The sequence below is a fragment of the Heterodontus francisci genome, chromosome 27, assembly GCF_036365525.1.
Source record: "Heterodontus francisci isolate sHetFra1 chromosome 27, sHetFra1.hap1, whole genome shotgun sequence".
Classification (NCBI taxonomy): Eukaryota; Metazoa; Chordata; class Chondrichthyes; order Heterodontiformes; family Heterodontidae; genus Heterodontus; species Heterodontus francisci.
This window is the reverse complement of record NC_090397.1, coordinates 13,368,423-13,392,312: the sequence shown is the minus strand read 5'-3', so window position 1 is coordinate 13,392,312 and position 23,890 is coordinate 13,368,423. Positions and strand designations below refer to the sequence as shown.

General features: G+C 42.0%; 1 protein-coding gene and 1 long non-coding RNA gene across 14 annotated transcripts in view; one reads left to right on the top strand and one right to left on the bottom strand.

Annotated features, from left to right (window-relative positions):
* Positions 1-23,890, bottom strand: part of LOC137384654 (GTPase KRas) — a 64,514-nt gene that overhangs the window by 1,638 nt on the left and 38,986 nt on the right. For 11 of the 13 annotated variants that reach the window (XM_068058863.1, XM_068058862.1, XM_068058861.1 and 8 more), the window contains 3 exons: positions 21,356-21,487; positions 12,096-12,274; positions 11,036-11,195 (listed from right to left, as the gene is read on the bottom strand). In XM_068058863.1, coding sequence (XP_067914964.1) covers positions 11,036-11,195; positions 12,096-12,274; positions 21,356-21,466 — 450 coding nt within the window. In that variant the 5' untranslated portion in view covers positions 21,467-21,487. Of the gene's footprint in view, positions 1-9,619; positions 9,741-11,035; positions 11,196-12,095; positions 12,275-21,355; positions 21,488-22,642; positions 22,749-23,890 lie in introns of those variants that run through there. The other 2 variants (XM_068058868.1, XM_068058873.1) reach the window with 2 other exon arrangements.
* Positions 1-23,890, top strand: part of LOC137384656 (uncharacterized) — a 74,195-nt gene that overhangs the window by 29,191 nt on the left and 21,114 nt on the right. The gene's annotated exons all lie outside the window — the stretch shown is intronic.

The window sequence follows — 23,890 nt, the reverse complement described above, 5'->3', positions numbered from 1 at the left end:
TATAAGGGCCCACCCGTAAATTTCTTCTGGGTAGGTGAGGTTTACAAAAAAAAAACTCAACCCCAGAGTGAGTCTGCAGGTGAAACTACTGGCTGTCTAGGTGTTGTAGCCTTTCATAATACACTGTATAATACAGACTTTACAATAAGTTAATGTGCCATGAAGGCTGGAAAACATGCAAGTACCCAGTCGATAACCATGCATTAAACTTCATTACTGGACCATTTCTCTAGGATGCTCATACGATTGCAGTACAAAAGTCACATTTAATTGATCTCACTTTTTTCCTTATATGCACAACAATGCCGAATTCAAGAAAATGAAATTAAGAACAGAAACTACAGGAAAACACTCAACGGGTCAGGCAGCATCTGTAGAGAAACAGAATTAACAGTTCAGGTCGATAACCTGTCATTGCAATCCTTTCAAAGGTCAAAGATGGCTCAGCTTTTCTCTTTCCAGAAACTGCCTGAACTGCTGAGTACTTTGTTTATTTCAGATTTCCAGCATCCGCAGCATTTTTCTTTTGTTTCAAGAAACAACCTTGGTCATTAAGTGAGAGACAGGATAAAACTGAAAGCAGAGAACAGTAGAGATCCTGGGGACGAGGAGAAATACATAGTGGTAAGCTTTGGAAAAAGAGAACATAAGAAAAACTTGAGGAATATAAAAAGAACATTAAAGGTTTTTACAAATATTTTAAGAGAAAGAGGGTGACTAAGAGTAACGTGGGCCCATTAATGACATATGCAGGTGATACTGTAATTGGGAATCAAGAAATGGGAGACTTACTAAATAGCTACTTTGAATCAGACTTCAGGGTAGAGGATGAGGCCAAAATACCAGAGATACAAGGAAAATGAAAAATAAATCACAGGGAGCAACCAACTCGATTCAATAGAAGTGCATAGGGATGGAGAAATTAATGTTATTAATGATAGACAAATCCCCGGGATCCGATGGATTCCATCCCAGGGTATAATAAGGTGAGGAAATTAATGCGTTAGTCATGATTTTACAAAACATGCTCAATTCAGGGATTGTCCCCTTGGAAAATTGCCAGTGTCACTCCATTATTAAGAAGTGAGAGAGATAAACTAGAAAATTATAGGCCTGTCGGTTGTGGGGAAGTTATGAGAATCTGTTGTTGGGGACAAAGTAACTGAGCATTTGGACAAACATGAACTGATCAGAGAGCCAGCATGGTTTTGTAAAGGGCAAGTCATGAACCTGGTTGAAGTTTTTGAGGTAACTAAAGTGACAGAATAAGTCAATGGGCAAAATTAGCAGATGCAGTTCAATGTGGGAAAGTGTGAGGTCACCAACTTTGGACCGAAGATGAGTATTTTCTAAATGGTGAGAAGCTGGGAAGACAAAGATTTATGGGATTAAGTACAGAAATCACAAAAAGCCAGTGGACAGGTACAAAAAATAATTTAAAACTCTAATGGAATGTTGACCTTTATCACAGAGGCTGGAAGTCATCTTACAGCTGTACAAAGCTCTGGTTCGACTCCATCTGGGGTTATGGCACAACACATTTACCAGCATATCAGGAATAAAATGGTTAAATCATGACAGGTTTCATAGACTCGGCTTGAATTCCCTTCAGTATAAATGATTAAGGAAAGATCTCACTGAAGTGATAATGATTATAGGATTTGATAGGTGTGTGTGCATGCACACAAAAAAGAGAATAACTTTAAAATTAGACCTAGGCATTCAGGGATGATGTCAGGAAGCACTTCACACAAACGATATGAAAATCTGGAACTCTTTCCTCTTCACCCCCACCCCACCCCATTCCAAAAAAACTGTTGAGCCTGGGGGTTAATTGAAACTTTCAAATCCAAGATAGAGTTTTGTTAGGCAAGGGTATTAAGGGTTACAGAATCAAGGCAGGTAAATCCCCTCCAAAGTCCTTGGAAGTATTGTCACCTTTCAAATTCATTCCCATCTTTCCCAGAACACCATGTTTGAATCCCTCCAATCAGGTTTCCACCTCACCACAGTACCGAAACAGCTCTCATCAAAATCCGAAATGACATCGTACATGATTGTGACGGGTAAATTTTCCCTCCTCGTCCTTCTCGACCTGTCTGCAGCCTTTGACACAGTTGACCACACTATCCTTCTCCAGCACTTCTCCACTGTTGTCCAGCTGAGTGGAACTGCTCTCACCTGATTCCATTCTTATCTATCTAATCGTAGCCAGAGTATCACTTACAATGGCTTCTCTTCCTGCTCCCGGACCATTAACTCTGGTGTCCAAAGATCTATGCTTGGCCCCCCTATTTCTCATCTACCTGCTGCCCCACGGTGACATCATCCAAAAGCAATTTGTTCATTTTCAATGTATGCTGATGACACTCACCACCACATCCCTCAACATCTCCACTGTTGCAAATTTTGCAGACTGCTTATCTGACATCCAGTACTGGATGAGCAGAAATTTCCTCCGATTAAATGTTGGGAAGATTGAAGCCATTGTTTTAGGTTCCTGCCTATTTCCACCTCTAAATCACCTGATTTCGCCCGTCTCAGCTCATCTGCTGCTGAAACCCTCATTCATACCTTAGTTACCTTTAGACTTGACTATTCCAATGCACTCCTGGCTGGTCTCCCACACTCTACTTTCTGTGAACTTGAGGTCATCCAAAACTCTGCTGCCCATGTCTTAACTTGCACCAAGTCCCATTCCCCTATCACCCAGAAGCGGAGAGTGCGGAGCGAACTATCAGCTGGGAGGTCAGTTTCAGGTTAAAGTTAATGCCCTTTTGTTTCGGAGGACCAGGGGACTGCTGGGTAAGTCAAAACCTATATATTTGGGCAGTGGCTGAACCCGAGACACTACACGTGTAGTGTCTCCCACCCACCCTCCTCCTCTAACCAAAAAAAAAGGACTATGGTGTGTTGATAAGGTAAGCTTTTTATTTTATTTCTTCTGTATCGTGTGATTGGTAAAAATTTACTTTCTCCTTTTACTTTTTTGACTTATCTATTAATTGGTTATTTGAAAAAGACCACAGCAGAGAAGAATCAAAGTATTTAGCTCATAAATTTATATAAATTAATAAAGTAATTAACTAAGTAGAGCTGGCTGGGCAGGTGATGTGCTGCAGCTGTATGATGTGAGAGCTGGCTGATCCCATTGCGAACGGCAGGGACCACATCTGCGAGAAGTGCACCCAACTCCAGCTCCTCGAGAACCGCGTTAGGGAACTGGAGCTGGAGCTAGATGAACTTCGGATCATTCGGGAGGCGGAGGGGGTTATTGAGAGGAGTTATGGGGAGGTAGTCACACCTCAAGTAAAAGAAGTAGGTAGATGGGTTACCGTCAGGGGAAGGAGGGGGAACCAGCAGGCAGTGCAGGGATCCCCTGTGGCCGTTTCCCTCAACAACAGGTATACCGTTTTGGATACTGTTGTGGGGGACGACGTACCAGGCGTAAGCAATGGGGTACAGGTCTCTGGCACAGAGTCTGTCCCTGTTGCTCAGAAGGGAAGGGGGAAAGAGGAGCAGAGCATTAGTCATTGGGGACTCCATAGTTAGGGGAACAGATAGGAGGTTCTGTGGGAACGAGAGAGACTCACAGTTGATGTGTTGCCTCCCAGGTGCCAGGGTTCGTGATGTCTCGGATCGTGTTTTTGGGATCCTTAAGGGGGAGGGGGAGCAGCCCCAAGTCGTGGTCCACATAGGCACCAACGACATAGGTAGGAAGAGAAATGGGGATTTAAGGCAGAAATTCAGGGAGCTAGGGTGGAAGCTTAGAGCGAGAACAAACAGAGTTGTTATCTCTGGGTTGTTGCCCGTGCCACGTGATAGCGAAGCGAGGAATAGGGAGAGAGAGGAGTTGAACACGTGGCTGCAGGGATGGTGTAGGGAGGGAGGGTTTTGGTTTCCTGGATAATTGGGCCTCTTTCTGGGGTAGGTGGGACCTCCACAAACAGGATGGTCTTCACCTGAACTAGAGGGGTACCAATATCCTGGGGGGGAGATTTGCTAGTGCTCTTTGGGGGGGTTTAAACTAATTCAGCAGGGGGATGGGAACCTAAATTGTAGTTCCAGCGTACAGGATGTTGAGAGTAGTGAGGTCAGGGATAAGGTTACAAGGACGCAAGAGGGCACTGGCAAGCAAGAACTTGGTTTAAAGTGTGTCTACTTCAACGCCAGGAGCATCCGGAATAAGGTGGGTGAGCTTGCAGCATGGGTTGGTACCTGGGATCTCGATATTGTGGCCATTTCGGAGACATGGGTAGAGCAGGGACAGGAATGGATGCTGCAGGTTCGGGATTTAGATGTTTCAGTAAGAACAGAGAAGATGGTAAAAGGGGGGGGGGGTGTGGCATTGTTAATCAAGGAGAGTATTACGGCGGCAGAAAGGACGTTTGAGGACTCGTCTACTGAGGTAGTATGGGCCGAGGTTAGAAACAGGAGGGGAGAGGTCACCCTGTTGGGAGTTTTCTATAGACCTCTGAATAGCTCCAGAGATGTAGAGGAAAGGATAGCGAAGATGATTCTCGACAGGAGCGAGAGTAACAAGGTAGTTGTTATGGGGGACTTCAACTTTCCAAATATTGACTGGAAATACTATAGTTCGAGTACTTTAGATGGGTCAGTTTTTGTCCAGTGTGTGCAGGAGGGTTTTCTGACACAGTATGTAGACAGGCCAACCAGGGGCGATGCCACATTGGATTTGGTACTGGGTAATGAACCCGGCCAGGTGTTAGATTTATATGTAGGTGAGCACTTTGGTGATAGTGATCACAATTTGGTTAGGTTTACCTTAGCGATGGGCAGGGCCAGGTATATACCGCAGAGCAAGAATTATAGCTGGGGGAAAGGAAATTATGATGCGATTAGGCAAGATTTAGGATGCGTAGGATGGGGAAGGAAACTGCAGGGGATGGGCACAATCGAAATGTGGAGCTTATTCAGGGAGCAGCTACTGCGTGTCCTTGATAAGTATGTACCTGTCAGGCAGGGAGGAAGTTGTCGTGCGAGGGAGCCGTGGTTTACTAAAGAAGTTGAAGCGCTTGTCAAGAGGAAGAAGAAGGCTTATGTTAGGATGAGATGTGAAGGCTCAGTTAGGGCGCTTGAGAGTTACAAGCTAGCCAGGAAGGATCTAAAGGGAGAACCAAGAAGAGCAAGGAGAGGACATGAGAAGTCATTGGCGAATAGGATCAGGGAAAACCCTAAGGCTTTCTATAGGTAGATCAGGAATAAAAGAATGACTAGAGTTAGATTAGGGCCAATCAAGGATAGTAGTGGGAAGTTGTGTGTGGAATCAGAGGAGATAGGGGAAGCGTTAAATGAATATTTTTCGTCAGTATTTACAGTAGAGAAAGAAAATGTTGTCGAGGAGAATACGGAGATACAGACTACTAGGTTAGATGGGATTGAGGTTCACAAGGAGGAGGTGTTAGCAATTTTGGAAAGTGTGAAAATAGATAAGTCCCCTGGGCCAGATGGGATTTATCCTAGGATTCTCTGGGAAGCCAGGGAGGAGATTGCAGAGCCTTTGACCTTGATCTTTATGTCGTCATTGTCGACAGGAATAGTGCCGGAAGACTGGAGGATAGCAAATGTTGTCCCCTTGTTCAAGAAGGGGAGTAGAGACAGCCCTGGTAATTATAGACCTGTGAGCCTTACTTCGGTTGTGGGTAAAATGTTGGAAAAGGTTATAAGAGATAGAATTTATAATCATCTTGAAAAGAATAAGTTCATTAGAGATAGTCAGCACGGTTTTGTGAAGGGTAGGTCGTGCCTCACAAACCTTATTGAGTTTTTTGAGAAGGTGACCAAACAGGTGGATGAGGGTAAAGACGTGGATGTGGTGTATATGGATTTCAGTAAGGCATTTAATAAGGTTCCCCACGGTAGGCTATTGCAGAAAATACGGAAGTATGGGATTGAAGGTGATTTAGTGCTTTGGATCAGAAATTGGCTAGCTGAAAGACAGAGGGTGATGGTTGATGGCAAATGTTCATCCTGGAGTTTAGTTACTAGTGGTGTACCGCAAGGATCTGTTTTGGGGCCACTGCTGTTTGTCATTTTTATAAATGACCTGGATGAGGGTGTAGAAGGGTGGGTTAATAAATTTGCGGATGACACGAAGGTCGGTGGAGTTGTGGATAGTGCCGAAGGATGTTGTAGGTTACAGAGGGACATAGATAGGCTGCAGAGCTGGGCTGAGAGATGGCAAATGGAGTTTAATGCGGAAAAGTGTGAGGTGATTCACTTTGGAAGGAGTAACAGGAATGCAGAGTACTGGGCTAATGGGAAGATTCTTGGTAGTGTAGATGAGCAGAGAGATCTTGGTGTCCAGGTACATAAATCCCTGAAAGTTGCCACCCAGGTTAATAGGGCTGTTAAGAAGGCATATGGTGTGTTAGCTTTTATTAGTAGGGGGATCGAGTTTCGGAGCCACGAGGTCATGCTGCAGCTGTACAAAACTCTGGTGCGGCCGCACCTGGAGTATTGCGTGCAGTTCTGGTCACCGCATTATAGGAAGGATGTGGAAGCTTTGGAAAGGGTGCAGAGGAGATTTACTAGGATGTTGCCTGGTATGGAGGGAAGGTCTTACGAGGAAAGGCTGAGGGACTTGAGGTTGTTTTCGTTGGAGAGGAGGAGGAGGAGAGGTGACTTAATAGAGACATATAAGATAATCAGAGGGTTAGATAGGGTGGATAATGAGAGTCTTTTTCCTCGGATGGTGATGGCAAACACGAGGGGACATAGCTTTAAGTTGAGGGGTGATAGATATAGGACAGATGTCAGAGGTAGTTTCTTTACTCAGAGTAGTAGGGGCGTGGAACGCCCTGCCTGCAACAGTAGTAGACTCGCCAACTTTAAGGGCATTTAAGTGGTCATTGGATAGACATATGGATGAAAATGGAATAGTGTAGGTCAGATGGTTTCACAGGTCGGCGCAACATCAAGGGCCGAAGGGCCTGTACTGCGCTGTCATGTTCTATGTTCTCGCTGACCTACATTGACTCCCAGTCACACAACATCGTGATTTAAAAATTCTCATCCTGGTTTTCAAATCCCTCCATGGCTTTGCCCCTTCCCATCTCGAATCTCCTCCAGCCCCACAACCCTCCAAGATATCTGCATTTCAGGCCGGCACAGTGGCGTAGTGGTTAGCACCGCAGCCTCACAGCTCCAGCGACCCGGGTTCAATTCTGGGTACTGCCTGTGTGGAGTTTGCAAGTTCTCCCTGTGTCTGCGTGGGTTTTCTCCGGGTGCTCCGGTTTCCTCCCACATGCCAAAGACTTGCAGGTTGATAGGTAAATTGGCCATTAGCAATTGCCCCTAGTATAGGTAGGTGGTAGGGAAATATCGGGACATGTGGGGATGTGGTAGGAATATGGACTTCGTGTAGGATTAGTATAAATGGGTGGTTGATGGTCGGCACAGACTCGGTGGGCTGAAGGGCCTGTTTCAGTGCTGTATAACTAAACTAAACTAAACTCCTCTAATTTTCTGGCCACTTGTGTATCCCTGAATTTAATTGCTTCACCATTAGTGGCCGTGCCGTCAGTTGGCTCGACCCCAAGCTCCGGAATACCTTCCCTACACCTCTCCACCCCACTTTCCTCTAAGACATTCCTCAAAACCACCTATTAGACCCAGGTTTTGGTCATGTGACCTAATATCTCCTTTTGTGGCTCGGTCTTGTACTTTGTTTTATAATGGTCTGGTCAGGCACCTTGGGACATTTTGTTACATTAAAGGCATTATATAACTAGGTTGTTGTTGCAAATGGTCAGACATGAACTAATTGAATGGTAGAACATGCTCAAGGAGCTGAATGGCCTATTCCTGTGTTCCTAACCCTTTGGATTAGTGCTTTAATTGGCATGAGAAGGTTTTAAATTTTATTAGAAAACTACACTTATAAGCAAAGTTCAGGGTACATCAGGAGGTCTGGAATCTTAGGCTAATGCTGCACTGCAAGCACAATTTCTTCCTCGATATGTTCAGCGACAGAGAGTACTCTCCCAGCTCTACAACATGGCATGCTATGTCCCAGTCTGTCCCCAGTGCTGCTAGAACCTTAGTCGGTCTCATCAAATTTCAATTTCTACAAGTCTCTCCAAACTAGTCCTCCAACTGCACGAACTACAGTTCAGTCAGAATATCACAGTCTGCATTCTCACCCACTTGAAGCCACACACTCCCATGGTCATTAGATTAGAGATACAGCACTGAAACAGGCCCTTCGGCCCACCGAGTCTGTGCCGACCATCAGCCACCCATTTATACTAATCCTACACTAATCCCATATTCCTACCAAACATCCCCACCTGTCCCTATATTTCCCTACCACCTACCTATACTAGTGACAATTTATAATGGCCAATTTACCTACCAACCTGCAAGTCTTTTGGCTTGTGGCAGGAAACCGGAGCACCCGGAGAAAACCCACGCAGACACAGGGAGAACTTGCAAACTCCACACAGGCAGTACCCAGAATCGAACCCGGATCCCTGGAGCTGTGAGGCTGTAGTGCTAACCACTGCGCCACTGTTCTTTCCGAAGTGTCACTAGCTCTTCATGCCCCGGTGAATTGGCTGCAGGATTCTTGTTCACAATTTCATATCTCTCCAGCGTCTCTCAACTTATAACAGCAATCTCCTCCAGATATGATTCCATTACTCCCTTGGTTATTCCCATAGCCTTCAGTGGCTGCCATTCAGTGTCAACACCTCTGGCCGTGGGAGTCCTTCCACCCCATTTTCATGAAAAAATTTAAGATCTTTACCTACAACTATGCTTTTGCCAGCACCCTCAACTTTTCCAATTTCCCCTGCCCGCCGCCACCCCCCCCTTTTCTCAGTTCAGTGCTCATTGACTGCATAAAATACTTTGAGCCATCTCTCTGTATGAGTCTTGGAGAGATTTCTGTGGTTAGTAATTTGTTTTGAACCGTAACAGTGCCCTCCAGAACACTGGGAATAAAACAGAATCATGCATGCTTTTATAATTCAGTTATTAACTGGTTTAAAAACATACCAGTTCTGCCCCCCCCACCCCCACCCAAGTAATGGTGGAGGCTTTAACAAGGGGATTTTCAACCGAAGTATAAGAGTGAACAATACACTTTTAAGCGGCATTAAATTTGTAATATTGCCATTTGCTTACAGTGCTGGTTTCAACGCGCATGTCAGAAGTGCATCAAAATGCGGGGTATTTACTGAACTGGTTTTCAAACAAGGGTTGATCAACCAATTCTAGATGTAACAAGTTTTTGTAGCATACTTCCTATACAAATGTTGCTATGTACTATATGTCAAGACTTCAGGTATGTGGAGAGCTACAGAAGCTGGAAATTTTCCTCAGAGCAGAGAAGGTTAAAGGGAGATTTAACAATTGTTCAAATTCTAGAGTGTTTTAATAGAGTGGATAGGGAGAAACTGTTTCCACTGAAGAGACGGTCAATAACCAGAAAACATTGATCTTAGATAACTGGAAGAACCAGTGTGCTTTATCGAAGAAAACTAACAATATCCAAAAGGGACAAATGCAAGTAATTTGCCTTAAATATTCCACAATGATCCCTCCCACCCCCACCAAACCACGGGATCTTGTGTTTTTGAAGCTCACAACTTACCATGTTACATCACAACACATTTAAAGGGCACACAGCGTGCAGTCTTCTCTTCAGTGTTGAGTTTTCTCAACCTATACTGGCGAATCTCACGTACCAGTGTATAAAATGCATCTTCCACTCTCTGCATTGCAAAACACAACTCCTTCAATGATCACTCATATAAAACAGGTACAAAACATTGAGGTCTTGGAGGAACCAACAGCAATGCTTTGAAATTTCTACAAAAATAATGTTCATTTTTTTCTCCAAGGTTAAAATAAGTATTTGAAGAACAGAATTATATTGACTTGCCACTTTCCCCCAATCACCAGCAGACAAGGAGTTGTGATTTTAGCCATGCAGAGATTCAAAGGAAAAAAAAACACCATCACCAAAGGATTATTTTCAGTACTGAATGTATAAAATCTGAAGATTTCAGCTCTTTTCTCATTATCCATCACAGAAAGGGAAATAACATACTTGTAACAGATAGAAATTCAATTACAGAGGTTCAAGGAGCAGTAAAAATTGAAGAGGCCAACAAAAAATGATTGTTTCAATCATACTGCAGTGCATTGCAGCAATTTCAAATTGTACACACAAATTTATAGATCGTATTAGTGTCTTCCAAGATAGAAATTTCAGCATGAGTGAAAAATTACAAAAAGCCTTAAAACAATGACTTTGTGCAATGTGACCTACCTAGGTAGTATTAACAAATTAAAGAACCACATTATACAGTTGATGTAAAGCAGGCAACAGAATCGTGCCATTGTAAAATGGAGCTGCAGAGATCCACAATTGTGCAACACGTTTTTGGTCATGTATATTGCATAAATTGTGCTTTAGACATGAGCAAAAATCTCAGCTTCTGTTAAATTTAACAGCTTTACAACATAACAGTGCTACTTCTTGTTAGAAAGGGAAAAGAAAAAAAACTTTTAATCATTGAAATTCATCCCAAAAGACTACTGAAATTTCAGATCAGCTTTTTTTTTCATCACAAAAATAACCCATTAAAACTATTTTTCTGATTGCTTATTAAACTAGCTGCCAGAAGACTGCTTGCGAGTTGGGAGTTTTGTATTAACAGGACAGAAACAAATCAGTTACTTAAAGTCAGACTGTTTAAAATGCCAACTTGAACCCAGCTGTGCATTCAGGATTGTCTAGTGCTTGAAAAATGTTGATTCTTGGTATATCATAAATGGAAGAGATATCGCACAAAAGAAAAAGTGCTGTTCTGAATTTTTACTAATCAAAACCGGTCAACTATGCACCTATAACTCAGTGCAGTCAGAAAAGTTTGCACTACTGTCCTGCATTAGGATCAACAGTAGACCATTTAGCCCTTCGGGCCTGCTGCACTGTTCAGTTAGATCATGGCTGATCTGTACCTCAACTTCATTCACCTGCCTTTGCTCCAACATCACTCACCTGTCTCGTTTTTGCTGACGTTTCAATGAAAGGAATTCCATAACTTCGTGCTAGATCCTGAGCTTGTTTTGTGTCTACTGCCCTCGATGACAAATCACATTTATTTCCCACTAGGACCATTGGGACGTCATCGGAGTCTTTTACCCTTTTTATCTGTTCTCTGCAAAACAGAAAAAAGACAAACCTTACTGCTTTCAATTCATAGCTATTTTAAAGTACGAAAGTATGAAGTGTGAGAGGTCATCGACCTGAAACATTAACTTTGTTTCTCTCTCCACAATTGCTGCCTGACCAGCTAAGTATTTCCAACATTTTCTGTTTTTATTTCAAGCACCAGCAGGTCAGGCATACCATAGCCACATGTAGAATAAAGCTCCTTCTACCCTGCCAGAACAGCTTGCTGTAACCCCCAAATGGAGGACAGCTCTCCTGCAGGGTTGTGATGTTTTCATGGCCCACAACAGTTGTATTGCCAGATTCAGAGTGAAAAAGCCAATTTGATGTTATCTATGCCAAATTTTAGACAATCTGGTGCTGACTACTTCATCCATTCAGAAATGGGAAGAGACTGCCCAACTCATTTCACTCGGGACCCGTAGATCAAGCAGAGAGAAGTACAAGGCAACGGTCCCCTCATCTGTCTGAGCTTGACTTGAATTCATCAGGGATAGACCAACATCCTAACCTACTGTGCCTACCCACCCTCCAATAGTATTCATGCAGAAGTTTATTTTAAAAATGACATTCCATTAAAAAGAGAAAAACCTCAGGTGTAAAATATATAAATTCCAAGAGGAATGTGGAATTTTTTTTTAAAGATGTTAGACAGCACAGGAGACCATTCGGCCCATAGTGCCTGTGTCGGCTGTCCAATTAATCCCACACCTGCAAATTTTTCCTTTTCAAATTTATAAATCAATATAGGCACTTGTAGAGGATATTTTAAATAGTCAGAAGCTTTTCCATTAGGCTTAACTTAAATAAAAAGGTTTTATAGTGTTAAATTAGATGGACTAGGTTTTAGAAAGTGGAAGAACAAGACTTCCCTTCTAAAACCCACCTATAATGATGAATATCTTCAAATGATTTAGTGTTATTTATGGCAAAGACACATAGGAAGCCCTCGCCCGTCCTCATGTACTGATCTCTCATAGCACTGTACTCCTCTTGACCTGCTGTGTCGAGAATATCTAAAAGACACGTTTCTCCGTCAATTACTACTTGTTTTCTGTAGGAATCCTGAGAACAAACCAGATGAAAGACGAATTAGAACGTTAGTTGTAACTTCTTCAAAAAGCAGTAAATACATACAGTACTGAAGCATCATTCATTATCTTAAGAGGAATCTTAAAGGACCTGCAATCCAACAAACATGTTGAGCGTTCTGAGATTTTGAGATTAGTGACGGAGAGATTCTAGATAGGCTGGAAGGGCCAAAAGCCTTTATATACTTCCAGCCAACCCCAGGGCTGATTAAATGTACCTTAGAGTATTTAGAGACAAAGGAGGGAGCTTATTAAACAGTCAGTCATTCTCAACTTAAAAGCAGGTCAGTATGTAATTTCCATATTTGAGAAAAGGCAAAGCAAATGATGGCAGACCTGTTTGGGGTGGGGCGGAAATCAGAAAACTGCAAGAAAACACAAAGCAAAATGGAGGGTAGCTCGATGAAAACAAATAAAATGGGTCAACATAGCTTTAGAAGGACCATACTTTGCTTGTCCATTCTGGAGAGAGGCACAATATCCTAAGTAGACTAGAGGAAGGGGTAGTTTCACGTATATACTTAGCCTTTCAAAAAGGTCTGTAGTAAACAACTGCACAATAGAATCAGTTATAAAACTAGAGTGCATGCACATCAAGGGCAAGACTTGGAGGGGATTAGTACAGTCAGCGTGGCTCAGCTGGTTGAACTGTTAACTGAAAAAAAATAAAAAATAAAATAAAATAACTGAATCAGCTTGTGGGTTTAAGCACCACTCCAGGTTTTGAGCACATAATTTAGGCTGATATATCAACACAGTGCTGAGAGAACGCCAGATGCACCATTAAAATGGCGCTTGCTTGCGCATTGTTGATGAGTGGGGAGTTTCATCTACTGTCCTGGTCAACACTCCTTCAACTAACACCCCCAAAACAAACAGATTAACTGCTCATTTATCTTTACTATGGTTTGCGAGACCCTGTGTGCAGTTTGGCTTTAGGTCATCTTGAGAATGTGATAGGCACTACATAAATTCATGTCTTTCTTTAGAAACTGGCTAAAAAAAAAAGCAATGTAAGCAACCTTTGTAATCATAAGGAGAGTTAGTTTGTAATGGGGAGGATGAGGCAGACCAGAAGAGAAAGGTAAGGAATAGGGTACCTTGGGGGACCTGTAATGGGACATTTTGTTCACGATATACACAAACCACCTGGAATAGTCAGCAACAACTTGCACTCATATATAGCCTATAACATAGTCAAATGTCCCAAGGCACTTCACAGGAGCGTAATCAGACAAAACAAAATTAACACTGAGCCAAAGGAGATAATTTGGAAAGAAGTCCAAACTCCTGGGAAAAGTGGTAGGTCCTAAGGAGTGTCTTCAAAGGAAATAAAGAAACAGGGAGGTTTCAGGAGGGAATTCCACAGCTTAGGGCCTATGTAACTGAAGGCACAGCCTCCAATGGTGGGGCAAAGTCAATCGAGGCGGAACCAGAGGCCAGAATTGGACAAACACAAATGTCTCAGAAGGCTGTAGGACTGGAGGAGATTATAGAGATAGAAAGGGGCAAAGCTATGAAGGGAATTGAACACAAGGATGAGAATTTCAAATTTGAGGCATTGGTGGACAGGGAAGTAATATAGGTCAGTGAGCAAAGGGGTGATGGGCGAGTGGGACTTGGTCCAAATTAGGATATGGGCAGCAAACATTCGGATGAGCACATGTTTATGGAGACTTAAAAATAGGAGACTGTCCAGGTGAGCATTGGAATAGTTGAGCCTGATGGTGCTAAAAGCATAGAAGAGGATTTCAACATGGGCTGAGGCAGGGGTGGAGACAGGCAATATTACAGGGGTTGGAAGTGTGTGGTCTTAGTGATGGAGCAAGTATCAGGTCGCACAGCCGCTAATGGAGGGTAGTCAAATTTAGAGACACCACCAAGGGCTGGCTGTGAACTCAAGGAAGGTACCCAAAATCTTTCTTACATAAAGCTCAACAGGGTCTGCACCTCATTTGATCAGTGGCTAGTGATGTCCAACATGAACAAATGTAAGGTATAACACATTGGAACTAAAAATAGGAGGTACATTTTGTTACTGGATGAGCAGAAGTGGTCAAGAGGAAAGTTGAGACTTTTAGAGATGTTAGTTACTTGTTCAACTCACCGTGCCCAAAACAGTGTAGGATAGCAACAAACAAACAAAAGGGATGCTAGGTTATATTGCCAAAATAGTGGCAATCAACCTCCCAGAAATATCAAAACCATATATTACCATTGGACTTCATCTTAGTACTGTTGCTACTGAGGTCCTAGGGGAATGATGAAGCCTATTCCTGGTGACTGAGAAACAAGCGATGACATGCAACTTGATCAGTTACAGAACTTCAGTCTTATAAGATACCATAACTTACAGGAGGTATACAAGATATTTAAATGGGAGGAGAAGAAAAACATAAAACATCTCTTTCAGCTATGCTAGCACAGTAAGACAAGTGGATACAAGAGGTTCTGGCTTGAGGGGGAGGAATTTAGGACTGACATCAGTAAAAATTTTTGTACACGGAGGATGATGAGTGTCTGGAGCATGTTGCCAGTTTGGGTACCTGAGACCAGGACAATGGACTCATTCAAGAAACCACTGGATGCTGCAATGTGAAGAGAGTAGGGTTAGTATTCTGGAAGGATGTGATTAAATGGGTAAAAGGGCCTTGGTCATTCAAACCAATCTTACTTCCAGCATTGTAAACTACTCAAAATTCATTCTCCGGAATAAAGCAATACAGAATATTGTAATTTTTTATACAAGTAGGCATTAAGATTATAATAGTGCAAGTAAAGGAAGGCTAGCATTTATATAGCACTTTTCATGACCACAGAACGTCCCAAAGCACTTTACAGGCAACAAAGTACTTTTGAAGTATAATTTTGGAAACGCAACAGCCAATTTGCACACAGCAAGTTCCCACAAACAGCAATGTGATGATGACCAGATAATCTGTATTTGTGATGTTGATTGAGGGATAAATATTGAACAAAACACTGGGATAACTCCCCTGCTCTTCTTTGAAATAGTGTCACGAGATCTTTTATGTTCACCTGACAGGGCAGACGGGGTCTCAGCATAATTTCTCATCTGACAGTGCAGCTCTCCCTCAGTACCGCACTGGAGTGAGTGTCAACCTTGACTTGTGCTGAAATCCTGGAGTGGGACTTGAACCCACAACCTTCTGACTCAGACGGGAGTGCTACCAACTGGGCCATGGCTGAACACCAAGTAGACCAAGTCCTTTTATTTCCCATTTTTTGAACAAGACCACTATTCAAAATTTTGCATTATGAAAACTGCAAAATGCAGCTGTCAGCTTGATGCAGTTGGTAACACACTTACTTTGGGGTTAAGCCCGATTCCAGGGCCATAAGCACACGATCCAGACTGACACGCTCCAGTCGAGTACAGAATTTGCTCGTCAGGTGCAGTTTCAATATTTAATAGTACTGTTTGAGGAGCAGGGAGGTCGTTGGTGCCCTACCCACAATCTCTCCCTCAACCAATATCAATGGGATAAATCCGGTCCAAAAAAAAGAGACAGTTCCATGGTTTGTTACATAAAGAAGCTCAAAAGAAAATTTTATTTAACTGCTAGTACAAAAAATGACAAATATATATTTTGAAATATAAACACACACGATAAACATAGTTCTTATATGCTTATCCAAAACCTCAAACATATTAAGATTTATTTATTCCAAAGTAATAGATGAATAATCAGCTGAAGTTAAAATATGAATTAAATCGTGTTTTAGAAAAGCCAAAATTTTGGATGTGTGCTATATTATAGGATTAAAAAAAACTGCAGAAGGAGCACTTTCTAGCTCAAACAGAAGAATGCAACCGGTACCCGCCCTGAAAAAATACTGACGTTGTGACGCTCTGCTGAATATTCAGTTCATTTAGCAACAGAGCCGTTTAAAAATATTCCAGGCATCAAAAGCAAAGATTTACAGATGTTTCAAAGGCTCATTACTGCAAACCCGACAGCAGGTTACATCTGGCCTCTGTTGCAAAGTTACGAGGTCAGATGCATCAACTGTGCATTGAACTGCAGTTCATTCCATGAGGGCCAGAGTGGTGAAAATATACAGACCAATCCTGAGCAGAGCACATGTTGTCAATTGTCCACTCTACATATAGTACTGAAGTCACAGCTAGGTTGCTTTCAGGGCCATTTTAACTCTGAAGAGTCATGGCCTGGACTGGTAAATCAACACTAATCTATAATAGTAGCAATACAGCTATACATGGCTTAATTTTCTCAGGAAAATGGCATTTTCTTCAGAGAAATCAAGAATTTGATGGGTACAAAGTATTGGAAATTTATCCAATTGTACATTTAGTAATACTTAAAAGAGTGGGATGAGGGAGGAGCAAAGAGGGGAGTACTTTTTGTTGAAAGTATACTTTCCTGGGGTTTGATAGCTCCAGATCAGTAGTTGGGGCAGTCCAATTTTACAGCCACAACTTCAGTAAATTAGCAATGAGCTGCTTTGTCACACTGATCAACAGCGTTCTTGCTTAGCAATACCTATTCAGCCATTGAATCGTTCCCTTTAAGAGTGTTTGTGAAATCACATTGCTAGCACTGTTATGTACAACTCTGGTGTCGAAGATTATAGCCTAGCATTGTACCAAAGAGATTTCACAATACATCTAGAATAGATATAAAATGAGCACAGCTTTAAACCCAATGCAATATACATTGTTCCAAGTGATTTGCTAGGAATCCTTACTGGCACCTCCTTCCCAACCGAACAAACCAAAAAAAAAAAATTGGTCCAGATTTTGCTGGAGTTTACGACGCAGACCCTTATTAATGTGCAAATCAGCCAGTTGGAATACACTATGAGTTTTAAATCTTCAGAACTGCTGAAGGGGACGGAAGGGAGAGACAAAGTGCATCTGTGAGGGTGGGGTGGGGGGGGGGGGCTGGTGGTGGTGGTGGTGGTGGTGAACGTGGAGGGGAAGAGAGAGAGCACATGAAAGAGGGGGTGAGGTTGGGAGAGGCGGAGAGATAAACAAAAACTTGCTGGGTGTGACACACAAGTCCAGGACTTGACTGTAAAATGAAAAATCATTGAGGTTTTCAGCTGTTTTTATTAGTGTTGCCTTAAATGACCCAGCTGTTGCAGCCAGCAGTGAAATCATTGTTCTCGTTGTTGACATTGATGAAAGCTGCCCACAAAAATCTAGTAATCTCTGGAGTGGATTTTCCATTTCTCAATCTTAGTTTTATTCTGATGCCAAGTCTAGGGGGATCTCTGGGGTCTAGCAACAATGATGCCATCCAGCTGGCTAAGTAGCCAATCACATTGAAGAATTCTCCCAGTTAGTAAATCAGGAAGTTAAAAACCATTGACTATTCTACACTTTTTATAAATTTTACAGAGAACAAAATAAAGATTGGAGTATACACATGGAAATAAGGTAGAAACTGAAATATCAAATTTTCAAAATTAAAAATGCCTATTGAATTCATAATATGGAAATTTTACATTCCACAAATATTATGTTCGTTTTTCAGAGCCAGAAAAGTTGTTCAGCAGTAGTTATTACGTAGTATGCCTTTAAAAACCCAATTACACCACATTCAACTAGGTTCAACATTTTTGGGCTTTTTTAAAAAAAACTGTGGTATTACAGCATAAAACGGGAGGTTCACATCAAATCACGTGATTTCTTAATATTGCCGTCTACGGGGACTTCAATGGTGTACACAGTGGAGGAGCAGGGAATCACTGGCAGCAACTTCTGCATTTCCATGTGTCATGCTAGGCCCCCACCTGCCAAGAATGAGGCACATTAATTTTGTCATGAACATTGATTTTAAACTGTTACTAGAGTGAAGAAAGGACTTGTTAAACAGATCAGCCATGGCTGGAAAATATATTTGCATATTAACAGACAGTGATTGGGAGGACAAAGGACCATTCCCTTACACATTCAACCCACAATGAACCTTGATCACCAGGTAGTGTGTGTAAGAGGAGCATTCCAGAGACTGCTGTAATCTAAGAAGTGGTCAGACCAGTTAGTCAACCTGGGTTCTTCTGAATTGTACAAACAGTTTGAACCCCAAGAGTGTGTCTGTTTGCTCCTGGACTGAGAAGATCTCTCCTGTCTGCTCCCAGTGGCACAGTGGTTAGCACCGCAGCCTCACAGCTCCAGCGACCCGGGTTCAATTCTGGGTACTGCCTGTGTGGAGTTTGCAAGTTCTCCCTGTGTCTGCGTGGGTTTCCTCCGGGTGCTCCGGTTTCCTCCCACATGCCAAAGACTTGCAGGTTGATAGGTTAATTGGCCATTATAAATTGCCCCTAGTATAGGTAGGTGATAGGGAAATATAGGGACATGTGGGGATGTGGTAGGAATATGGAATTAGTGTAGGGTTAGTATAAATGGGTGGTTGATGGTCGGCACAGACTCGGTGGGCCGAAGGGCCTGTTTCAGTGCTGTATCTCTAAATCAAAAATCAAATCTCTTTCTCACAAGCCTCTGAATCCACTGAAGACACATGAACCCCAAGAAGAAAAGTCTCCTACAGCGAACAAAGTTTAAGAATACTGGGTCCCAACGAAAAGCAAGATCTACCTACAATCAAGGACTCTACAGTGAGCTCAAAGACCTGTAATAAAAACTCTTCAGATATTGTCTCACTTTATTTTTCTTCTGCTCTTTTTCTGTCTCAATTTGCATGTGTGTATCGTGTATGCATGCTGGCATAGGCACATCGTGTATCCGTAGGCATTAACCGAATTAGATTTCAAGTTTAATAAATTTCAACTTTTCTTCTTTAAACCTAAGAAAGCCCGTTTGTGCTGGTTTCTTTGCCTTATAATTGGAAATCAGTGAACAAGGATTCACAAAGGAGGAGCTAAAAAAACACATGTTTAAAATTAAACCCTGTTACGGTAAGACCTAGTGAAGGCTGAAAGGGACCCCTAGACACCTCTCTCACCTGGTCGTAACACATTTTACTGTACATGTGCAGAGGACCAAAGTTGCCATCCATTTTACAGTTGTAATGATGACGAACACTGACGGTCTTGCTGTCACTACAACCACAAAATCTGGGTCAATATCAATAGTACAGTAACATAATTCCTTCACTAGATGGCCTCACTGGTAAAATGGAACTACTCTGGCTATGAAGCAGAACTGCAAAGCTGAAAGTTACTCCAGTATGTCCTAGTATTTTGACACAAATTTGTCTTAAGGTAGTGAAATTTTTATAGCTAAAAGCCCAGATGTACAGAAAGCAAATGTAAGAGAAGGAGGGACAGCATCAATTGCAGCTATGCAAGCGCCTAAGGGCTCACCCATTTTACCCTCCCAAGAATTAACTAAAGGAACCACCAATAAAAAAGGCAGAAGTGAATAAAATAAAAGAGAACAAGTCACAAAATACTCTTTCACAGTTTCTACTTATTACAAATTTCCTTTCACTTGATTAAAACAATGATTTCAGTCTCGTTCAAAACCAGTCAAAGTCTTGAAATGTTAATCAATAGCAGGGATGGCCAACCTTTCAAAGTTCAAGACCCAGAGCAAAAAAAAGAGTACATCAATTAATCCAAGGTTCAGAATACTGGGATGCTAACTGGGATTTTCACTAACTGCAAGTGTATTAGGCCAGCAAGTTTGAAACCCAGTCCATTAGTGAGACTTTTGGTATGCTTTGTTTCAGATTATTTCTTTCACTTAAAATCCGGATTTTCTCTCCTAGGAGTACTGCACTGTTGGAGGTGCCATCTTCTGGATGAGATGTTAAACCAAAGCCCTGTCTGTCCCTCAGATGCAGAAGGGGAGTTCTCCTCAGCGTCCTGCTCAATATTAGTCCCTCAATCATCACACTGAAATCAAAATGATCTTGTCATTCATCACATTGCTGTTTGTGGGATCTTGCTGTGTACAAACTGGCTGCTGCTTTTCCCTATACTACAACAGCGAGTGCATTTCAAAAAGTACTTCATTGGCTGTGAAGCACTTTGAAACATTGTGAAATCTTATATTTGCTCATTTATTCTGGTACTGATCGCTTTTCAATTACTGTTGGTAGCTCTGGTGTAAACCCGAACAGTCCTTGCACTCCAGCCGTGTTGGAAGTTTGTGCTCATTGAGGTTTGCTGAGAGTCGTGTCTCTTTTTTGCCGTTCTGCCGAGTGACTTGGTTTAAGAAGCCAATTGTCTTTGGCAGTCCCGTCCCTTCCCCACTTGATGAATAGGGAGGCTCATTCAAGCTAAAATGACCTAACATTGCAATTAATTCAAGTCATACATGGTATTCCAGACCGGAATGGAAGGCAGGTTCCCTGTTTTCTTGTGGTTGATCAGGTTCAATGTTATTCTGTCACTGAAGTCCAGTGCATGGGATAGGTGAACAATTAACTGCATTTGCCTCACAGAAGCATCTGGTCATCTCTGGTATTTAAAGTAACCAGATTCTTCAATGCGAATTTCCATTTTATTTCAATCCAAATCTACCCTGCTAATACGTTATCACTATGACTAAATCCTCATCCAGCAGCCCAGCAATGACAATGGGACTGAATGAATTCACTCCACTGTTTGGTTCTGAACTACCCTGGTCGACTCAGCAATCCACATCTCTTTCTGCGACAAGTTAGTCTTGACATTGTCTATTCAATGCTACTTGTTCTAAGTACCTGGGTACAGGGCTAGGAGAGGTATTCTAGCTGTTTCCATTCCTGAAACCACAGCAATTGTCTTTCCCTGAACTTCTGTACAAACATTGTTTCTTGTCCAAACCTTCATCTTGAATCTTTGTACCCTGGATATTCCTACTCAACCAACTCATCTCTGCTGCTGGTATCCTTTGCTTGTCAACTTTTCTCATGAACCAGACTCTGCTGCTTTCGGAAGAATAAGCAGGATAGATATTTTGGTAAAAATGAAGATAAAACGTATAATGACATGGGAATAACTATTGTTTCGTACACTCTTACTTTTATTTATTCAGAATATCCCAATCCATAAATGAAAGTTAATGAGCAGAGTTTAAACGCACACATTTGCCTCTCGAGGGAAAAAGAAAACTTACTTCTATCGTAGGATCATACTCATCTACGAAATGGTTCTGAATAAGTTGGATCGTCAGAGCGCTTTTGCCTACGCCACCAGCTCCGACCACCACTAGTTTGTACTCGGTCATCTCTCTTGCTCAGGGACAGATCTGTGTAAGGAAAAGGCCACAACATTAGAACAGGAGCAGATGTGTAGGCAGTGATTCTGTTACTGGACCAGGAATCCAGCAAATGTGAGCTCAAATCCCAAATTTGAATTCAGTTTCAAAAAATATGAAAATAAAGAGTTGGTATCAGTAAAAGTGAGTGAAGCTGTTGGCTTGTCATAAAAAAACTGATTCACTATGTCCTTTAGGGAAGGAAAGCTGTCATCTTTACCTGTTCTGGCCTGTAAGTGACTCATGTTCCGTGCTAACATGGCTGGCTGTTAATAGCCCCCTGAAGTCCCCATTATCTCACTCTCAGGGCAACTAGGCATGGACAATAAGGCCTGGCCTTGCCAGCAACACCTACATCCCAAGAACAGTTCAGCCATGGCTAGAGAAAACATTTGCATACTAACAGACAGTGCTCGGAGAGACAAAGGGGCTATTCTCTGCTCCACTTTAACCCACAATGGACTTTGAGCATCAGGTATCGTGTGTAAGAAGAGACATTCCAGGGTCGGCTAAGACAAGAGAATCCACAAACACACGTGGTCAGACTAGTCACATGACTAACCTGCTTGGCAACCTGGGTTTTTCTGAATTGTACAAAGAGTTTGAACTGAAAAGAATGGTTTGCTCCTGCAGTGAGAAGACCTCTACTGTCTGCTCCCATCTCTTACTCACAAGCCCCTGGACCCACTGAGGACACATGAATCACAGGAGAGAAAAGTCTCCTACATCAAACAAGGTTTAAGAATAATGCTGGGCCGCAATAAAAAGCAAGAGCTACCTACAATCAAGGACTCTACAGCCAAGCTCGAAGAGTAGCAACCAAAGCCACCTTCAGATATTGCCTCAAACGTTTCCACTTTATTTCTTCTGCTCTTTTCTGTCTCTATCTGCATATGTGTATCGCGTATGCATGCTGGCGTGAGCATGTTGTGTATCCGTAGGGGTTAACTGAATTAGAGTTTAAGTTTAATAAAGTTCACCCTTTTTTCTTTAAACCCAAGAAAACCTGTTTGGTTATTTTCTTTGCCTTATAATTGGAAGTAAGTGAACAAGGGGGAGCTAAAAAAAAAAATGGTGTGTTTAAAATTAAACCGTTACGTTAAGACCAAGCGAAGGCAGAGAGGGAACTCTAGATTCCTTTCTCACCTGGTCGTAACAATGTGCACTGTCAGTGGTGCCATCCTTCAGGTGAGACATCAAACCAAGGGCCCAATCTGCCCCCTCAAGTGAATGCAAAAAATCCCACAGCACTATTTTGATGAGCAGGTCTTCTGGTGTCCAGCCAATATTCTTCTTTCGACCAACAGTATATTAAAAACATGTTCCGGTTGTTAATCTTATTACTGTTTATGGGACCTTGCTGCATGCAAACTGGTTGTTGTGTTTCTCACATTACAACAGTGCTTACTCTTCATTGTCTGTAAGGCACTTTGGAGTGTCCTGGGGTTAGAAATGGCACTATATAAATGCAAACTCTTTATTTACTTAAGAATGCTTTCATTAATACAATAACTGTGTTGGTCAGCAGTTGAAGAGTTGAGATTTGTCCTAAACCTAAGCAGTTTCATTTGAGACAAAAGCCAATTCTATTTTTGTAACACAATATACCAGCATCCAAGCAAACCCTGCTTTTAAAACTCCCACTATGTGACAATACAAAAGAAATGATTACAACAGCATTCGTGAGTAAGAGGTTGATCTTTAATCATTGCCAGGATCATTTATTTATATATGTCACAAAAAGACATCTCTATTTGCATTTGGATTTCTTAAAGCAGTTTTGGGTTACCACCAAATGTCAAGAATTTTCAATTATTTCAGTTATGGAAATACATAGCTTTTTAAAAAACATATAGGATAAGAGTGTAATGTTAGTAGGCATGTTTTTGAAATCTCGGCAATTCATATCATTAGTTAAAGGTTAGCAACAACAGCACCAGACTGCTCTATGACCCGATCACAAGTCAGGCTCCAGGTTTTCAATTACCCATCCCCCGCTTCAAAATGCCAGAGACTAAATCAAATCTTACATTAAGATTTGGAATTCTTTTTAAAAAATCTTAATGGAAACGATTTTGACCTATGGTTATACAAGTTTTGCCAGGGCTTGCCCTAGGGAATTTGAGACAGCATGATAGTATATTTAGAGAAGGGTGGGGGTAACGGAGGGGGAGGCAGACAGAGAGAGAGAGAGAGAGAGAGTCACACACACACATAAGCTTTTGATCTAGGAGAAATATATAGAGAGAGTTCAAAGCTGTCTCATTGTAAAACATTAAATTCTCATGATTGCTACCAATGGCTTAATATAAACAGCAGTTTCACAGTTATTTTCAAGACAAATTTAAATTGTTCCATTGAATTAAGCTGAGCAGATTAGACATGAAGCCCATT